The sequence below is a fragment of the Heterocephalus glaber genome, unplaced genomic scaffold (assembly GCF_053883595.1).
Source record: "Heterocephalus glaber isolate CG9 unplaced genomic scaffold, H.glaber_assembly_v1.0 deba00001673, whole genome shotgun sequence".
In the NCBI taxonomy this organism is placed as follows: domain Eukaryota; kingdom Metazoa; phylum Chordata; class Mammalia; order Rodentia; family Bathyergidae; genus Heterocephalus; species Heterocephalus glaber.
Window position 1 is genome coordinate 7,521,196 of NW_028258410.1, and position 18,448 is coordinate 7,539,643.

Sequence of the window (18,448 nt, forward strand, 5' to 3'; positions counted from 1 at the left end):
CAAACACCCTGCAGATCTTCCCATACATCTGGATTGGTGCCATCTCCTATCCCAAATCATAGATCATGGACGGAACTGTGCCCTCCCCGAGCCCTCACACTGGAGCCCTACCCCAGTGTGGCTGTATTTGGAGACAGGGCCTTTAAGGAGATAATTACTCTTCATAAGGTCACAGGTAGACCTTTAATTCAATAGGGTAGGTGCTCTTGTGTGAAGAGACACCAGGGGCCTGGGACAGGCCATGTGAGGACACGTGAGAAAGCAGCCTTCTGCGAGCCAGTGGCCTCAGGGGGAAGCAGCTCTGCTGACGCCGCCGTGGTCTTGGCCCTCCCAGGCTCCAGAACTATGCGAATAAATTGGAGTCATTTAAGCCATGGTATTTTGTTACAGCTCCTTCCCTCCCGCCCTTCCTCTCCTTCTCCCTCCCTCTCTCTCTCTCTCTGGGAGTACAGTTTAACCTAGGGCCTCATGCATGCTAGGCAAGCATACTCCTACTGAGCTGCATCCCCAGCCTTTTTTCTATTTAAGACAGGGTCTCACTGATTTGCCCAGGCTGGCCATGAATTCATGATCCTCCTGCCTCAGCCTGCTAAATATCTGGGGTTATAGGCGAGCACCACCACACTCAGCTTGTTCTTTCCTTTTTTTTTTTTTTTTTTTTTGGTACCAGTGATTGAACTCGGGACTTTGTGCTTTCAAGGCAGGCAGCAGAACCACTGAGCTGAACCCCAGCCCTCCTTTCCTTGATGGTGCCCTCTGAAGCATACACTTCTAATTTTAGTGATGTCCAACTTACTCACTTTTCTTTCGGTGCTTTTGTTTTCGGTACCGGGGATGGCACTCAGGACCTTGCACTTTCAACGCAGGTGCAGTGCCACTGAGCCACATCCCTGGCCCCGATGGGTTTCCAAATCACTACCAGGCTGGGGATTTAGCTCAGCAGCACCATTCCTGCCTCAAAAGTGCAAGGTCCTGAGTTCAATTCCCAGTACCAAAAAAAAAAGAGATTCACATCTCGGTGAATAACTCTCCATTCCTTAGGTGTGGGCTTTACCTCCTTCCAAAGAGAATAGCATGCAAAGGAGGAAAAGGAGCAACCTTAGTAACACTGCTGTGGAGAACCTTGACAAGGGCGGCCTCCTGTGTCCATGCTGGACATCACACTGGCCAACACACTCGGGTGATGTGATGGGAAGGGGCCTGCACTCTGCTCTTCCTCCCAAATCCCATCACCTCAGCATATCCATCAGGATATGATCCCAGCCAAGGGACATTCTACAGAACAACTGACCATTCTGCCTTCAAGTCACCTGGGTTATCAAAAGCAAGGAAAGTCCAAAAGATTGTCACAGCCAAAAGGAAGCTAAGGAGATGTGAGACTAAGTATACATAATGACTAAAAAACTAGAAAAATCAACTACTTCATACCCATTAGGATGGCTGTTCTCCAGAAAAAGAAAAAGGTCCTAGCTGTTTGAAAGTATGTTTAATTTCATTCATAATAAGAGAAAAGCAAACCAAGATAAATTTTTTCATCTATTAAACTGGCAAAAATTTAAAACCCTAAAGTCACATGGTGCCCATAGGGCAGGGCAGGTGCTCACTGAAGTGGGACGCCCACTAGCGTCACTTTTCCCTGTGGAAGGGGAGTCTGGTGCCTCATCCCAACTCTGCAGAGACATCTCCCATTTAATCCAGCCAGCCACTGCTCAGAACTGACTCTGAAGAAACCCCTCAATGAGGGGTTAATACATATGCATGAGGTTACTTGCTGTTGTTTATGACTGCAGACTACTGGATACAATCTCCACACCACAAAGAGCTGGACAGAATGTCATGGGCCTGTGATGGGGCAAGCTCTTTACAGGACACTCTTAGGACAAACTGCAAAGTGCAAGCCAGTGTGGTCACCCCTCAGGATCGGGGGGGCTGGGTCTTAAGGCCTGCTCAGATGCCATAATCTGCGAGTGCTCAGATCGCTTGCATCAAATGATGTAGTGTTTACATAAAACCTACAAATCCTCCCCCTACTGGAAATCATTGCTACATGACTTATAATATATACACAATGTAAATGTTATGTAACTAAATATTATACTATATTATTTAGGGAATAATGACACGAAAAAATATTCTGTACAGGTTCAGCAGAGACAAATTTTGTTTTTCTAAATTTTTCCATCAGCGTTGGTAGACTTCAGCTATGTAAAGAAGGCAGACACATTACACAGCACTTCTGTGATAATGCATCAGCACCGGTGGGCTGAGGGCCCCAGGAAGCCTGGTGCTAAGGCTTCCTGTCGAGGGTCTGGGAATGTGCCTTGAAGAGTTGCCTTATGAGTCAGTAGACTCGTAAGATCTGCCCTCTACAGTGTGGCGGAGCTCTTCTGAGCCATTGAGGACCCCAAGAGAACAGAAAGGTACAGAAGGTAAACTCTCTCGCTGCGTAACTGGGACACCTGTCTTCTCCTGTCCTGGGTGCTGGACTGCCTGGTTCTCAGGGTGCCACCAGAGTCCTCCGGTTCTCAGGGCCCTAGCTTCATGCTGAGAACTGTGGCATCAGCTCCCCTGGTGCCCAGGCCTTTGGACGCAAACTGAACTACACCACCAGATCGCCTGGGCCTCCAACCTGTAACCAGCAGACTGGAACTTTCTGGCTTTAATAACGTGTGAGCCAATTCTGATAACAGATTGTTTCATATATCACGTTATATATTTTATATATCTTATTGGATCTGTTTCCTGGAGAACTCTAATACAATCCATTATTTGAGGGAATGAAGGGAGAACAGACAAAAAACTAACAAAAACTTCTCTTGCATATTCCTTCTTAGAGTTCTGAAATAATATTAATGTTTTAAATATCAAAAAAGTAATAGTAAAATTAACATGACTACAGAAAAATGGGATAAAATTAAAGACATACAGAAACAGCAAAACTGCAATGAATAAAATAACTACAATGAAGTGGGAGGAGGAAATAAACACAGTATTCTGACTATGCACTCTCAGACCAGTGACAAAAAACATGTGAACAAAAATGGACCTCTAGTGAGCAAATTTTTCACTTATCATGGGTAGGTTAACAATTCTAACAAATGTCCAGGTATCCTAGGATTGAACAGGTAAATATGTTGGAGAAAGTGGAAGTGAGTTTTCTTACTGTCAAAAAGGGAATTTTAGGGCCGGGGATTCAGCTCAGTGGTGCCACCTGCCTCACAAGTGCAAGGTCCCTAGTCCAATCCCCAGTACCAAAAAAAGGGAGGCGGATTTTAAAAGCGGGGAGATTAGAAATACGGGTATGGAGGCTCGGGGATTTAGCTCAGTGGTTCCACTGCCTGCCTTCCAAGAGCAAGGTCCCAAGTTTGATCTCTGGTACCAAAAAAACAAAACAAAACAAGAAATTCGGGTGTGGAGAAAATTGGACTAACCCTACGGTGTGGCCCAGGACTGGAGAAGCAAACATGAGTCATGATTACGCACACACGCACCACAGCGAGATGAGTGTGTGTGCATCTATAACACCCCTGGAGCAACAAGTACGGACACAGCCTAGGCCCTGCTGTCGAACGCCCCCCTCCGACAGGAGATGGGGCTCCTGAGGCACCTGCCAGTCCTGGGCTCCTTGAGGAAGGTGAGGTGAGCCAGGAAAACCTCACCCCGGAAAGGCAGGTCATGCTTAGAGCGGTTGACTCATGTCAGCAGGCACAGCGTGGCCTGGAGGGCCCATTTGCCAAACTGAGAACAATTCGAATACTAAATGAATAAGGATATTAAGAGATTATAGTCCAATGAATTAAACAAGAATCCATGAGTCAGAGCCAGGCGTGGTGGCGCACACCTGCAATCCCAGCACTCAAGAGGCTGAGGAGGAGGATCATCATGAGTCTACACCAATCTGCGCTACACAGTGAGTTCAAAGCCAGCCTGAACTACATACCCTGTATCTCACAACACAAAACAGTAAGAGGCTAAGACAAGTTTATAAGTTCAAAGCCAGCCTGTGCTACACAGCAAGACCCTATCAAACAAAACAACAAACCTCATTTGTACAGGAGCCCAACTAAGAAATTAAAGAAGTTAAGGGGCTAGAAGATGATACAAACATCATATTAATGCATTAATTCAGGGACAAATCACTAAGGAATGCCACACATGACTCCAGAATTCCAAATAGAAAAAAAGACTCCACAGTGGAGAAGCCTGGCAGATCCATGTGAATCAAGTGACTGAGCTGCTGCCCCAAGTGCGTAACATGGACATGCTGCCCCTCCTGACGTGACACATGCAGAGAGCACCTCACTTCTGGGTAAAAACACAGAACTCAAGTCCAGCTGCAAGGAAACATCAGACAAAGACAAACTGCAAGACCACTGACAAAATAACCAGCCCTTCCAAACGCCACACCCATGGAAGACAGATGTGAGGCCCTGTCCCTAGGAAGCCCTACGAGCCGACAGCAAGTCAGTTTACAGAGCGTACTGTGTTCCTTCACATCGGGGGCTATGAAAACAGGCAGGAAACTTTTTTCTTTTGGATTTGTGAGACAGGGTCTCTCTTTGTAGCCCAGGCTGGACTCAAACTCCTGGTAATCTTCCTGCTTCAACCTCCCAAGTGCTGGGATTACAGCCACGTGCCGCCTCACCAGGCTCAGCTGTGATAGGGTTACATTCCCGTAAACACAGCTCAAGATGAAAATATCATTGGTGAAATGTCCTTAAGGGATGGGGATGTGGCTCAATGGCAGAGCCACTCTGCCTAGCATGCATGAGGCCCTGGGCTCTGTTCCTAGTACCACGACCACCACCAAAAACAGAGAAGCCAGGCACCGTTGCACAAACCTATAATCCCAGCACTCTAGGAGACTAAACCAGGAGTACTCCAAGTTTGAGCTCAGCCCAGAAAAATTAGCAACTTAGCAAGAGCCTGTTTCAAAATTTTAAAAAACAGAAAGGGTGGTAAACACCCTGGGTTCAACGCCCTGTACCATACTCAAGGCCTCAATATGCCTCACCTCTCGAGCATCATAGCTTAGCAACACAGTACGCTGCAACCATGCTGCCCAGCATTGGGCAGACCAGACCGCATCTTGCTAGCCTGGAAACAGACAAAACTTCAGAATTCAAAGTATAATTTTTAGTGAATTGCATATAATTTTGCACCATGGTTATATTTTTAGCTTTAGGTAAAGCTAAAAAATCCTGAGTCAGACTATTATAAACAGAAGATCATCTGTAATATTGATGTTAATGTCCCAGTTTGTTCAGAGAGAGAGAGAGAGAGGGAGAGAAGGGGAGAGAGAGAGAGAAAAGGAAAGGAAAAGAAGGAAGGAAGGATAGAAAAAGAGAAAGAGAAAGAGAGGGAGAGAGGGAGAGAGGGAGGGAAGTTTCAGAAACTACAGCAGTCCCTGCTTATCTGTAGACTCACTTTCCATAGTTTCAGTTACCCAAGGTCAAGACAGTCCAAAGTTACTGAATGGAAAATTCCAGAAAAAATCTATTTGTAAGGTTTACATTTTGTGCCATCCTCCATCCGTCCTGGGGCATAAATGGCCCCTTATTCTGCATGTCCATATGCATAGGCTAGGTGCCCATGGTTACTCAGCCTTCAGCAGCCTTCTCAGTTATCACACCAACTGCTGCAGCACCACAGTGCTTACATTCCAATAGCCTTTCTGAACTTAATAATGGCCCCCAAGAGCAAGAGTAGTGATACTGGTAATTCAGATATGTCAGGAGAAACCGTAATGTGCCTCCTTTAAGTGACATTTTGAAAGCTCTCAACATAGTAAGGAAAGGAGAACAATTACATGCAAAGGTTTCTAAGATCTAAGGTACAAGATGAGGGGCACATTTGCATAATTTTATTATGGCATATTGTAATCTTCCAGAGCTGTGGCAGGCAGAATCCTAGCCTCCAAAGCCACCAGGTTCTAATCCCCAGAGTTTATGACTACATCTCCTTATATGGCAAAGAACTCTGCAGGTATGATTAAAGTAGGGATCTTGAGGCAGGCAGATTGTCCTGGATTATCCAGGTGGGCCCTCGCTGAGCAGAAGGGCAGCAGGAGAGTCAGAGAAGTGAAAATGAGGATGAAAGCAGAGGTAAAAATGATGTTGGCCATGAGCGGAGGGATGTGGCAGCTGCCAGAACCTGGGAAAGGTGAGGATCTTCACAGAAGGGATCCAATGATGATGAGGTCAGTGCACTGGGACATGACTGAGGTCCTTATGAGAAAGGGACACAGGGACTCAGACACACGGGGAGAAGATGATATTTAGAGGGCAGTGGAGATGGGGCTGATGCAGCCACAAGCCCAGGATTGCTGGCAGCTGCCAGAAGCTGAGAGAGGTAGGCACGGATTCTCCTTTAGGATCCCCAGAGGAGCCAAATCTTCTGAGCTCTTCGTCTGGGTCTTCTGTTTTATAGCTCCCAGTTTGTGATACTTTGTAACAGCAGCACTGGGAAGCTAAGCTAATGTGTAATAGTTTGTTAAAGAAATTAACAAAAAATTTTCAATTTCTAAGTCTTCACTTCCAATACAGTAATTGTGTCAATACATATAACTCACAAAAACAAAGTTCAGTCATTTTTAAGAATGTGGAGAGACAAAATTTTAAGAATGTGGAGAGAGAATGTGAAGTCAAAATTTCTGTGCCAAGCAAACCCTCTATCAGTGCAGGCATGTGAACATACCACAAGAGCCCTGGGGTCTCCAGCAGAAAGGGCAGAGGCAGATGCTGGTGAGTAGGGCCAAGATAGGGCTGCCCATGACAGACTCCATATGGGACTTCAGAGGACAGCGCAGGAAGCTGAGGCTGTGCACACCCATGGCCACGGTTTATAGCTAGATGCCCCCAAGACCTCATGGCCTCACAGGTGGGCTTTGGGGAGGTGCTGGACCATGGGGCGTGATCCTCATCAGTGTGGATGAGTCCACTGATAATGTGGTGTCCAGGGTGAAGCCTGCTCAGAAGAGGTGGTGTCTGGGGCGTGGCCTGGCAGGGTCTATCTCCCTCTTCCTCCCTTGATTTCTCTCTGCTTCCTGCCCACATACCATAGAGCAGTTTCTCTGCTTCCACCCTGCCCTAGAGCCAGCTGACTATGGACTGAAACCTCTACAAACTGGGAACCAAAATAAACCTCTCCTTCTTTAAGTTGTGGGGGTGGGGTAGTGTGTCTCAGCAAGGAGGAAGTGACTAAGACACCCACCCCACATTCAGTAAGCAATGCAGCAGCATACCCAAAGACATTCGTGTAGCAGTGTCCTGTCTGTTGAAGTGTTCTGGGAAAACTCGGGCTCTTAGTCCCCTGCTGACAGAGGCCATGTCCAAATATGGACAAACTACCACATGCATGGATGATCACTGTGTCCTAGGATCACTACTGTGGAAACACAACCTCTCAAGACTGAAAAGGAAGCTGGAAAAGGCAAGTTATATGTGGCAGTATATTCAGAGGTCACTAAAATACTCTTCGCTAGTAAAAATGCTTGGTTTTTCAGTTTTACACAGTCAAGGGCAAATGAGTACCAACTGAGAAAGGACATAAAGAAAATGCTGGAACTGTGGGACAATGCAGCCTTCCCTGGTCAAGATGATTCTCAGCAAGCTGGTATCCTAAAATGCCACCTGGACAGAAGGCGCCAGAAGACCTGACACAGCCACCATGCAGGGCTACAATCTCTAGCAACTCTGGCCTTGGGGAGGGTCAGACTCCACCCCTGAGCTCATCCTTTGGTTCTTGGCTGTAAACTCACCTGAGCTGGTGGGATCCAAGCTGAGCCCCAGCTGGAGCTCACTCTGCTGTACCACTCTGGTCTGTTCCTCCAACACTTGCCCAATGGCATCCAGTCCTGAAGCCACATCGTGGGGCGTCAAGTCAAAGGAGGCCGACTCCTCACACATCTTCTCCTGAGAGCCCAAGTACACCGTTGTCATGCAGAGCAGAGCAAGGCAAGGTCAGGCATCCAGGAAGAAGTGGGCATACAGAAGGTGCTGGAAGCTGACAGGAAATTCCCAGAGCCCAGGCCCCTGGTGCTAAGGCCAGCTCACAGGCTGTCCAAACAACTTTGGCCCACATCAATGTCTTTAAACCATTATTTCACTTGTACTGCCAACAGTTTACAACTGGGAAATTTCCCATTAAAATCTGTATTTCCAAAGCTAGGGCCTGGGATTTAACTCAGTGGTTTTGCCACCTGCTGCGTAAGTGCAAAGACCTGAGTTCGATCCCTGGTACCAAAAAAAAAAAAAAGAAAAGCCAAAGCCAGAAGATCTGGGCCAAGGATTCAGCTCAGTGGTTCCGACGCCTGCCTCGCAAGCGCAAGGTCCCGAGTTCAATCCCCAGTACCAAAAAAAAAAACCACACCAAAGCCAGAAGATCTGGCACCCTGCCCACCACCTCGCACTCAAGTAGAGGCTGCAGGTGGTCCCGCCGTCCCAGGGCACCAGGCCCTGCCCCAGAGAGCCCAGATCTCATGAAGCCTCATTCCAGACTTCAGAAGTCAGGCCTTGCATCCCATGTGGCCTTCCTACAAGGCCATTCCTGGAAACACACACACCCCTGAGCAGTAGCTCAGAGGCAGGGATAAGTTCTATGTGGAAGTGTGCTGGGAACAAAGGATGATGGGAACCAGGAGGGTCTGCAGGGGCCATATCTGCTGCTATAGCCACCAGTGGTAAGCAGCTCTCGACACAACAGTCTTCCAAGTATCAGGCCAAAAAGGCCAAAGATCAGACAGTGCAGGAAGGATGACAGAGCAGAGTGCAGGCCCAGGCTGTCACCACTAGCCAGCCAGGACAGGGATCTGATAGGAGCCTATGTGTGGATCCTGTGCCTGAAGGTACATCCAAGGCCCAGCTAGCCAGCCTCCAGCTCTGGCGGAGACATCTGACTGTAGGAGGCAAGGCAGAAAGAGTGCCTGGGTCTGCTGACGCCTAACAGCTGGCCCCCTAGGGTCTAGAGTTCCTCTAAATAGGTTTAGAAATCCAGGAGAAACACCAGGCCCTTAGCCCAGGGGCAACAGAGACTCACCACATTGTGAGCTTCATCAAAGATCACGACAGTGCCCTTCAGGTCAATGTTGTGTGCCTTGCGACTCTACAGGAAGAAGGGAAAAGAGAACACGCTGAAGCCAAGCAGGGCAGGGAAAGAGGGAAGCTGAGGCCTATGGTAGGCCACAAACGTCACGAGCACAGACCATACAAACTGCTGGAGCACAAAGAAAAGGCCCTCATACCTGACTCTCAGAAGTGGCAACTGCTCAAACTTGGTTTTGAATAGCAACCTAGCAACACCTACCCAAGGCTGACTGGCAGCTACATACTTGCTAGGCATCTGTCCAAGGGAAGGGTTCACAAAGAGCACGAAGAGCATGTGCTGTGACAAAAGCGTAGCCAAGGAACCACAAGAGCCTGGCCACAGCAGCAAGGCAGCCGTAGAGGTGCACACCCCTCCTTATGCACTTGGTGCACACTTGGGGAGATAAAAATTCCACCACCCAGACCTTCCCCAGAGCCTGACACAAAGTATCTGGGGAGGGCTCCAGCATTGTATTTTTCTTAACTAACTTAATCTGGAGCTTAATTTTCTTACAATAAAATGCCCACATAAGCATACAGCTGGGTCTGACAGATGTGTGTACAGTGTAGCCACCACCTCTCCACTACCTTCTCCAGTGTCACGTTAACAGCTGACTTGGCTTGTGCCATCCTTCCTGGGTCTGCCCGTGTGAAACTCATCCACTCCTCGTGGCTGCAACCAGCCACGCAATCCTCACGACTGACAGGTCCCGGGGAGACCCACCAGGACCTGCTTCCTGCTTTTGGCAACTGTAGGTCTAGAAGTCTCTGGGCCTTCATTTCCTGCAGTGGGGCTGCCGGGCACACCGTGTTCACAGAGCTGCTGTACCAGCTACACATCCACAAGCCACATATGAGACTTCTTGATCTCAACATTCTCAACACTTGTTCTTTTTGTACTGGGATACTGGGCATTGAACCCAGGGCCTGACACATGCTGGGCAAGCATTGTACGCTCAGATATATCCTCAGCCCTTTCTATTATGAGACAAGGTCTTGTTGAATTGCTCAGGTTGGCCTCAAACTTGTGATACTCCTGCCTCAGCCTCTTGAGAAGTTGGGACTACGGGTGTGTAACAACACACTTGCCCCAATTTTTAAAACTTTTTGTTATGATCCTTGGGTGTCTGACCTATCCCAAACCTGCAAAGACTGCCTCCCCCATTGCTTCTGGAACTTTTGAGGGGGGGTGGGGCAGGGGATAACTGGGTATCGAACTCAGAACCTTGTGCTTGCAAGGCAGGTGCATGCTTCTGGAACTTTTTTTTTTTTTTTTGGTACTGGGGATCGAACTCGGGACCTTGCGCTTTTGAGGCAGGCGCCAGAACCACTGAGCTAAATCCCTGGCCCTGGAACTTTTGCATTTAGGTTTGCACAGTACAAAAGGCTAAGATTCATTCTTTCCAAATGGATATTCCAGCACAATTAAAAAATATATATATAATTCTTTTCCTGCTGAATTTACTTGGCGTGTACTGCCTGCAGAGGGGTCTCTTGGACTTGCTTAACTGCTCCACTAATCTGTGTGTCTCCAAACCCACACTGGTCATTCCAAGCAAACTCCAACTTTTGCATTCCAATGTAAACATTAAAGCCTCTTTTGCATTCCAATGTAAACATTAAAGCTGGCGTATTGGCTGTGATGTAATAACCCCAGGTAGGACCCAAGTCCCATGTGTTTAGCAGCTCTCTAGGTGGTTCCCATGGGCAGCGAGGGTTGAAAGCACCAAGTAATGAATGTCACCTGCAAGTGGAGCAAACCTCGATGGTCCTCCACACCTAGTCTGACCCCTGTTCTCCACAGACACGGTTACCTCCCACAAGGCTCTGCATCCCCACCCAACCTGCTGCGCTCCACTCACGTCTCCCCTTCGCCTCCACACTGGCTCTGCAGCATCCATGGGAGGCTCTTTCCTGTTCAAGCTCACTCAGCCCCTCAATAAGAAACAACTGGCTTGTGCTGACTCCTCTGCTATCTCCCCCACTACAATCTAAACTCTGTAGGAGCAATGATAGTTTCATTCTTACCTCCACTTAGGATAGCACCCAGCACCATGGGAATGAACAAATAAACAAAGGGATCCAGACCAGAGGACACCCACAGTGTTGTTATAAGTGAAAGTCCAAGTCACTGAACTCATGGAGCATGATCCTATCTATGTTAAAAGAAGATGAACACATACTAAAAAGACATGAATGAGGAAATGCTCAGGAATACACAGGAAAATACTCAGGTTTCCTTTGTCGTCTATACCTCCAATCAGCTGATTTGAAAGGGAAGCTGGGCTGAGTTGTCAGAACCCAGGGGTGGCACTGGCTTGGAGACCCCAGTCTAGGTTCTCCTCACTCCTGCCAGCCTGCCCACTGCTAAGATGCTTAGAATGACCAGTGCGTAGCCATGGGCTGTTCACCACTGCTTCTGGCCAAGGGAACCATGGTCCTCCCACCCACACCTGCTGCTGAGAGCCTGAACTGCAAAGTTCTGGCTGCACCTCAACATCAGGAGTCATCAGCTACACAGGCTCAGTCCTCACCTTGGCATCCAACAAGTAATTGTATGGCATAAAGATGATGTCAGCTTGCTGCTTCAGGTTCCGAGAAAGGTAGTAAGGGCACACTCTGGGAGCAAGGAGAGAGAGTACCCTGTAAATGCCCACCCAGAGATACACAGGAGGCACAGCTGGGACATGAGCCACAACACCCTGACCGAGGAGGAGCCCTGTCCCTATACACAGGGCCTCAGAGGGGCACTGGTGTCTGGGGCGAGTGGGGAACCATGTGAGTTTTTGACGTGAATATATTATCTATTTTAAAACTCTACAAAAAGAGAACAAAACCCTAACCCTACTCCTAGTCAGAGGTCATCAGAAACACAAAGAACATAGAAGTACTTTAAAAAATAGAACTTCTCCCCATTGATGTAAGCTGATGTAGCCTGGCGGATTTCTTCCCTTCCTTCCCTCCCTCCCTTCCTTTCTTTTGCAATGCTGAGGATGGAATCTAGGGCCTTATGCACACTAGGCAAGTGCTTTACCACTGAGCTACACCCCCAGCCCTAAAAGTCTTTACTATGACTTGAATCCACAAAGCTACAGACAGGCAGATTTCATGTCCTCAGAAGGAATGGGGCCAAGCTTCAAGCACCCACATGGAAAGCCACCCACGGTATACAACTGAGAAAGGAAACTGGAACTGGGTGTGATGGGTCACACCAGTAATGCCAGCACTTGGAAGGCTGAAGCAGGAGGGCTTTCGCAAGTTCCAGGCCAGTGTGGGCTACATAGTGAGTTCAAGACCAGCCTGGACAGGCAACCTACTTTCCAGTCCTCCTTCTGTCTCTCTTACTTAGACAGAGCCTACTTTCTCTCATAAATTTTTGCTACTCTAAAAAAACCAAAAAAACCAACCAGCCAGGACTATACAGCAAGATCCTGTTTAAAAAAAGAAGAAGAAAAAAAAAAAACCCAGGAAAAAATATGTGTAAATAAGACTGTGTTTCTACACAGACACTGCTCACAGTTGTCACTGGAATTAGGCTGAGAGCCGGGGGAGGAAGCAGTGTCATTTTTTCACTTTATGTTCCTCAAAACTACTTAAATTCTCATGCTAATTGTTAGTTTTGTGGAAAGAAAAAATATCCACGCCTCCCTTATCACTACGGTCCACTGTGGAAAGACACAGTAGCTGGGGCCACAGGAGTGATCTCACTTGTGCTTGCTCCCATTCTTGACCAGGTCCTCGATGTCCAGGATGGGGGTGACCAGCTCCTGCTCCAGGCTTTTCTCTGCAGATGAGACATAGGGTAACCACACCCACCTAGGGTCCAACTCAGTGTCCCCTGATGCCCAGGACAGAAGGGCTCCTATGCAGCTGGCAGAGGGGGCATTTACTACTTGCAAACATGCCAGAAAACCCCTGCCTGGTAGGTCACATCCCCAAGGGAGGCCCCACCCAAAGCGACCCTGAGGGAGCTTTGCTCCGCACTGCAGGAGATAGCACCAGTCTGAAGCAAGACGTCAGTACCAGAGACGGGCATCAACACCATCCCAAAGACTCCATTTCTGGACACCCCAAGATAGGACAGTGTGGCTACAACCCCCAGCCTCCTGGAGAAAAGGGGAGGAGCAGCCTGGCCTTGTCACCCCTTGTCACTGAAGCCAGTGAGACTATGTCCTACAAACAGCACCACTCCCCTACCTTCCCACCAATCAAATCAGACTGAGAGGGCCAGAGATGTAGCTCAGTGGTTTAGCCGCCTGCCTCGCAAGCACAAGGTCCCGAGTTCAATCCCCAGTACCAAAAAAAAAAAAAAAAAACCCAAAAAACAAAACAGACTCAAGAGCTCCACCCTGGAGGAAAGTCGTACTTGCCATGGGAGCTGGCACAGCAAGGGCCAAGGCAGGACACAGGCAGTCAAAGGGAAGAGCAGGGCCACTCCAGGCAGAGCCCACCATGCCCCCACCCCAGGATCGGGGCTGCTCTTCTGCACACCACCTAAGCTGTGGACCATCCCCTTCCTCAAGACAGTAGCCTGCGAATGTGCTCCACCCATCCTGGCTGCAAGAAACTTTGGGGCTGTGCTGCCATAGCGCAGAGTCATGGAACGCTTTGGGGAGCCAAATGTAGCAATTCCTGGGTCTCATACTCTTGTGGGCAGAACCAGGGACCTCCTCAAACAAGCACTGTCTTAGGGCAACCACATATGGAAGCCACGCCTACCCTCCAGCTCCTGGTGCCACTGCAGCTGTTTTATGCTCATTCTACAAGCCAGGTCCCCTCAGGGGCAGATCCGAGGCCCACCCCTTAGCTACAGAGACCAAAATAAACACACACACACACACACACACACACACACACACACACACACACACACACACACACACACCCCTCACCCCAGCAGTGACCCTCTTGAAATGCCCCAGGGATAGCAAAGCAGGCAGGGGAGTAGGAGCATATCCCTTAGTAGCACCAGAGCAACAGATCAGCCAATCAGCACACACTGCAGCAGCAACAGCTTGCCATACTTCCTGGGCAGAGAACTGAGCAAGGGGGGCAACACAGAGAAGGGGTTAGGAAGAAAGGTGGCACACAAAGAGAGGGGTGAACAGGGCTGCCCTCTGCCCCTGGCCCAGGGTAACTCCAGTGGAGACAGCAGCCAGTGCTTCTGTTCCCCCCTCGAGTTTTCATGGGAGGGCAGGCAGCTAGATACCATTCCAGCTCTCTACCTCCTTCCCCTCTCACCTGCGGGACAGGCCACTTTCCACTCAGACCCTTCCTAAGGCTGCAGCCCACTCAAAGACATCCAGGACTTGGCAGCTGCTGGAGACACAGCCTCACAGCCCAGCAGAGCAGACATAACAAAGATGTGCAGGTTCACTGCTAGGCAGCTGAGCAGTGAGGAGCCAAAGCCAAGTCAGGGTTGATCTGTAGCTCTTAGTCTCAGGCTAGACCGAGGCCAGAGCTTCAGACCAATGGGATAGCTCTTCCTCTTTGCCATGAGAAACCTAGCACCATGAAGATGGGATCTACTGCCTAGAGGCTGGCACCTACACCTGCACCTTCACTGTGAGCCAAAACTCCCCTTAGCCCTAAGGACCCTCAAATGAAGGACAGTGCAGATAAGCACTGGCACAGCACCAGGCTCACAGGCCCCAAAGTGCTAAGCCATGATAACCATGGAAGCTGGCTGGGGCCGTTCCCACTGGGTCTATACCAGGGCCCTCTAGCACAATGCAAGTGGGCACCTGACCCACCTCCTTTGCCAGAGCTGAGGGTTAGAGACAGCCAGGGTGGGCAGAGGGGATAACTATATCAAACAAGCACAGGTGTGGTGTCAGGGCCCAGGCAGGAGAGGATCCAGATAGAAGGGTTGTAAACAGGGATGGACAAGGTTAAGGGGCAACATCTTCTAGGCCACATGATGCCCATGAGGCAGACACACATGGATGGAGCCATGTGGGGCAGTTAGCAGTCTCCCATCAGGGGGCAGGACCAGTGGCCACAGGACTATCTCCACTTAGGCCACAGGGTCATGCTTGATATTGCCTGTGCACACCCTCCTACAGCCCTAATACCCCTACTTTTTGGGCCTGGGGAGGGGTCTTCCCGCCTTTCAGGGAAGCCAACAAGAACAAGAAATGACAACTATAGGGGGTTTCCTAACAGCACATCTGCCAAGCCAGCCCAGACTGGCAGGGTCCAGATCACTGAGACCAGAAAGGGTGGCTTCTGGGCCCCTAGGGGCATAGTGCAGGTATCCAGCTTCTTAGGACCACCCAGCAGGCCTGGACAATCATACATTGAGGTGACTGAGAGTCCCTGGTGCCATCAGACCAAAATACAGCAATGAAGGCAACAAAAAATGTGCTCCCAGGGAGCTGGGGTCCATGCTACAAGGCCATGCTCCACCCTGTCTCTCCAAGGGGCAGAACACTGGCACACCTGGTACTGGGTGAAGGACCACCTCAGCTCAGGCCTCTGTCCTGACCACCAGTGGCAGATCCAGAAGGCTCAGCTCTGGTGCACCAGGCATTCAGCAAACATCAGAGCTGAGGGCTGGGGATTTAGCTCAGTGGTTTTGCCACCTGCTGCACAAGCACAAGGACCAGAGTTTGATCCCCGGTAGCAAAAAAAAAAAAATCAGAGCTCACAGCGGACCACCAATACCTCATATGTGACCAAGCATATGAATCACCTGAGCCCTTGCACACCATGTTAGGATCTCAGTCCCAATCCCGATCTGAGCCGGGAAATAGAGGGAACCCTAACTCCCCAGCAGCTCGAGTCCCTCAGCCACACAGCCAGCACTGCAGATGTGAAACCCCTCAGGTTATAGGAGACTATGAGGCTGCACAAGAGGCTCAGCTCACCCTGCCACTGTCTCGGGGGCCTGTGACAAGTCCTGGAAGACCTTTGTGGAAATGGGGGACAGTCAGATGAGGAGGAAGGCAGTAATCTGGAAAAAGGGCACTGGTATCAGCCTTCTACCCTGGGCTTTTCACAGGCCGTAGGCACCTGTAGTTACTAATGCTACCTGCTGTCATTGACACTGAACTTACTCCATCTCTGGACAAGGTCATCTGTGAGGCCATGGCCACCAGACTGGACTCAAAGACTGAGCAGAGCCACACTGAGGGCTGTGACTTATCACAGCAAAGTCACCAAAGGGACAAGACGCATGGGGCAAAGTTAGGGGGAAGTAGATGTGCTTAACTAGCCAGCTATGAACTATGACAACACACATGGAATGTTTGTCAACTGGAAAACTCAGACTCTGCACCCAGTACTTAAGGGACTATCACAAAGGCAATACAGAGGCACCTGCTGCCTCACATGTACCAAGGTTCCAAGGTCCCAGCCAGGGTCCCAGGTTCCCAGAGGGGAAAGCAGGTGACTTTTGGACAAACAGGTTAGGTACAGAGAGTCTTCTTATCAAAAGATGTTGTGAACCCTCCCCAAATCCAAGTTCTCAGATGTCAGCCAAGGACCAGATAGCCAACAGGCTATTGTGTGAGCTTATGCACATAATACCAATTCAGGTGACCCTTCAAGTCAGAAGACAGTGGCCAGGCTATCCCAAGACAATACTGGCTATCCCAAGAGGGCAAAGCAAGCAGGATGTGATGCCAATGAACTAGCCGCAGGGGCTGTACATGCCTCATCTGACTCTACTGTGTGTCAACCACAGGGAGTGGCTTCGGGGGCTGCTCTTACCTTCAACATTGTTGTAGAAATGACAGGAACGACTTGCTACCTTCTTTCGGCACAAATGGATCTGCACGAGGAAGGGCAGAGCGCATAGCTGGAGCAGTGGCCAAGGACCCACCCATCCCTCAGCCCTCACCAGCTCCTCCACATCCCTCCTCTATCCACTTTAAGAGTCAGAGGTCAGCACCTGCTGGAGCACAGCTGGAGACTCTAAAGCCCCAGCAGGACCTGCCAGGCAGAACCGTAGGGGTGGGGTGGGTCCCTGGGAACCCACCTGCATGTGGTTACTCTCCTGCTTCTTCACCTCTGGGTGAATGCACAGCTGCTCCCGGGAGCCTAGCACACACACCCTTGGCCTGGCAAAAGAGAAAACCACGGGTCAAGGAGGATCTGCCTCCACGTAAAACAGATGGGCCACAGTGTGGTCCAGCGGCATAAGCCAGGTGGAAACACATGGGAGCACATGGGAAACTTGACAGGCAGAGGGATCAGAGTGGCTGGACTGTGACCCAGGCTTGGGACAGGAGCAGGAGACAAGGCAGAAAAAACTGGGGACAGCAACCTACTTTCCAAGGCCCCTCACACAGAAGCCAGGGCAAGATATCAAGACTCAGCAGAATTCTAGCAAGGAGCAGACCCTCCCCCTTTCATAAGCAAAGCTGCCCCAAAGGATGAGTCCTGATGGCCAACACAACAGCCTTGCAAGGAGCCTGGGGTGCCAGCTCACAGACAACTGTAAGTCCAAAGCTGCTTTCTCACAAGTAATAGCCACCAGAGCCAGCCCAGCTATCACCCTCCCATTGCAAACAAAACACTACACATCCCGGGGTGGGTCGAGAAAGAACATCATTTAACACCATGCAGCAAAACTGCACACATGCAGCTGGGCTGAGGACCCCGCTACATGCAAAGCACATTTTCTGAGTAACTGAAGCAGGTGTGAACCTGCTGACCCACCGGTAGGCAGTGTTCCGAAGCTCATTGATGACCTGTGTGAGCTGCGAGTGGGTCCTGGAGGCATAGATGATCTTTGGGATATCTGTGTAGCAAGCTGCCCAGACACAGGAAGCACAAAATGGATGGCTCTAAGGCAACGTCTTTGTGTGTAACACAGGCAGCATTGTGTTAACCCACCCCTCAGACAGCACAAAGTGACACACAGATAGTCACTTGTGGAAATCGGTTAAGGGCCTGCCCATGGTGTCCTAGTTCCAAGAAAAAGCTCTGATCTTGTGTTTATATTCATGACAGTGAGAAGCGATATAGAGGCTACAAAATTCTCCTTATTCTACTCTGCTCTAGAGATGGGAAAAGCCAAGGTCCCCAGCTCCACCCATCCCCTACCATCGCCATGCAAGGCCAGGAGAGGCCGAGAAGCAGGGTTACCTATGGGTTCTCCATCAGCAGCAGTGGCACTCCCCCAGGCTGACAACGCCTGATCAAGGAAAAGCTCTCCTTGTGCTCTCTCAGCAATCTTACGGGCAGAGACAGTGTCCCAGAGATGTTCCCGCCAGGCTAGTGTGGTGCAGAGGAGGCAGAGTGTCTTCCCGGTGCCTGTGGGGCTCTCCAGGATGCCATTCACTTTCTGAATAAGGTCCAGAAAAGGAGTCACAGGGAACCAGGAGAGACGTGAGACCACACACCTTGGGACAAGCCCA

General features: G+C 49.7%; 1 protein-coding gene across 29 annotated transcripts in view; it reads right to left on the minus strand.

Moving 5' to 3' along the window:
* The window catches only part of Rtel1 (regulator of telomere elongation helicase 1), a 40,304-nt gene that overhangs the window by 20,202 nt on the left and 1,654 nt on the right, over window positions 1-18,448 (minus strand). For 26 of the 29 annotated variants that reach the window (XR_015445974.1, XR_015445973.1, XR_015445976.1 and 23 more), the window contains exons 3-10: window positions 18,177-18,375; window positions 17,748-17,841; window positions 17,065-17,146; window positions 16,797-16,857; window positions 12,792-12,867; window positions 11,618-11,702; window positions 9,037-9,102; window positions 7,760-7,913 (exon numbers count right to left, since the gene is read on the minus strand). Coding sequence is in view for 24 of the 29 variants with exons in the window: in XM_087197614.1 (XP_087053740.1) it covers window positions 7,760-7,913; window positions 9,037-9,102; window positions 11,618-11,702; window positions 12,792-12,867; window positions 16,797-16,857; window positions 17,065-17,146; window positions 17,748-17,841; window positions 18,177-18,375 (817 nt within the window). In the remaining 5 variants the exon portion in view is untranslated. Of the gene's footprint in view, window positions 1-7,759; window positions 7,914-9,036; window positions 9,103-11,111; window positions 11,560-11,617; window positions 11,703-12,791; window positions 12,868-16,796; window positions 16,858-17,064; window positions 17,147-17,747; window positions 17,842-18,176; window positions 18,376-18,448 lie in introns of those variants that run through there. The other 3 variants (XM_087197629.1, XM_087197625.1, XM_087197634.1) reach the window with 3 other exon arrangements.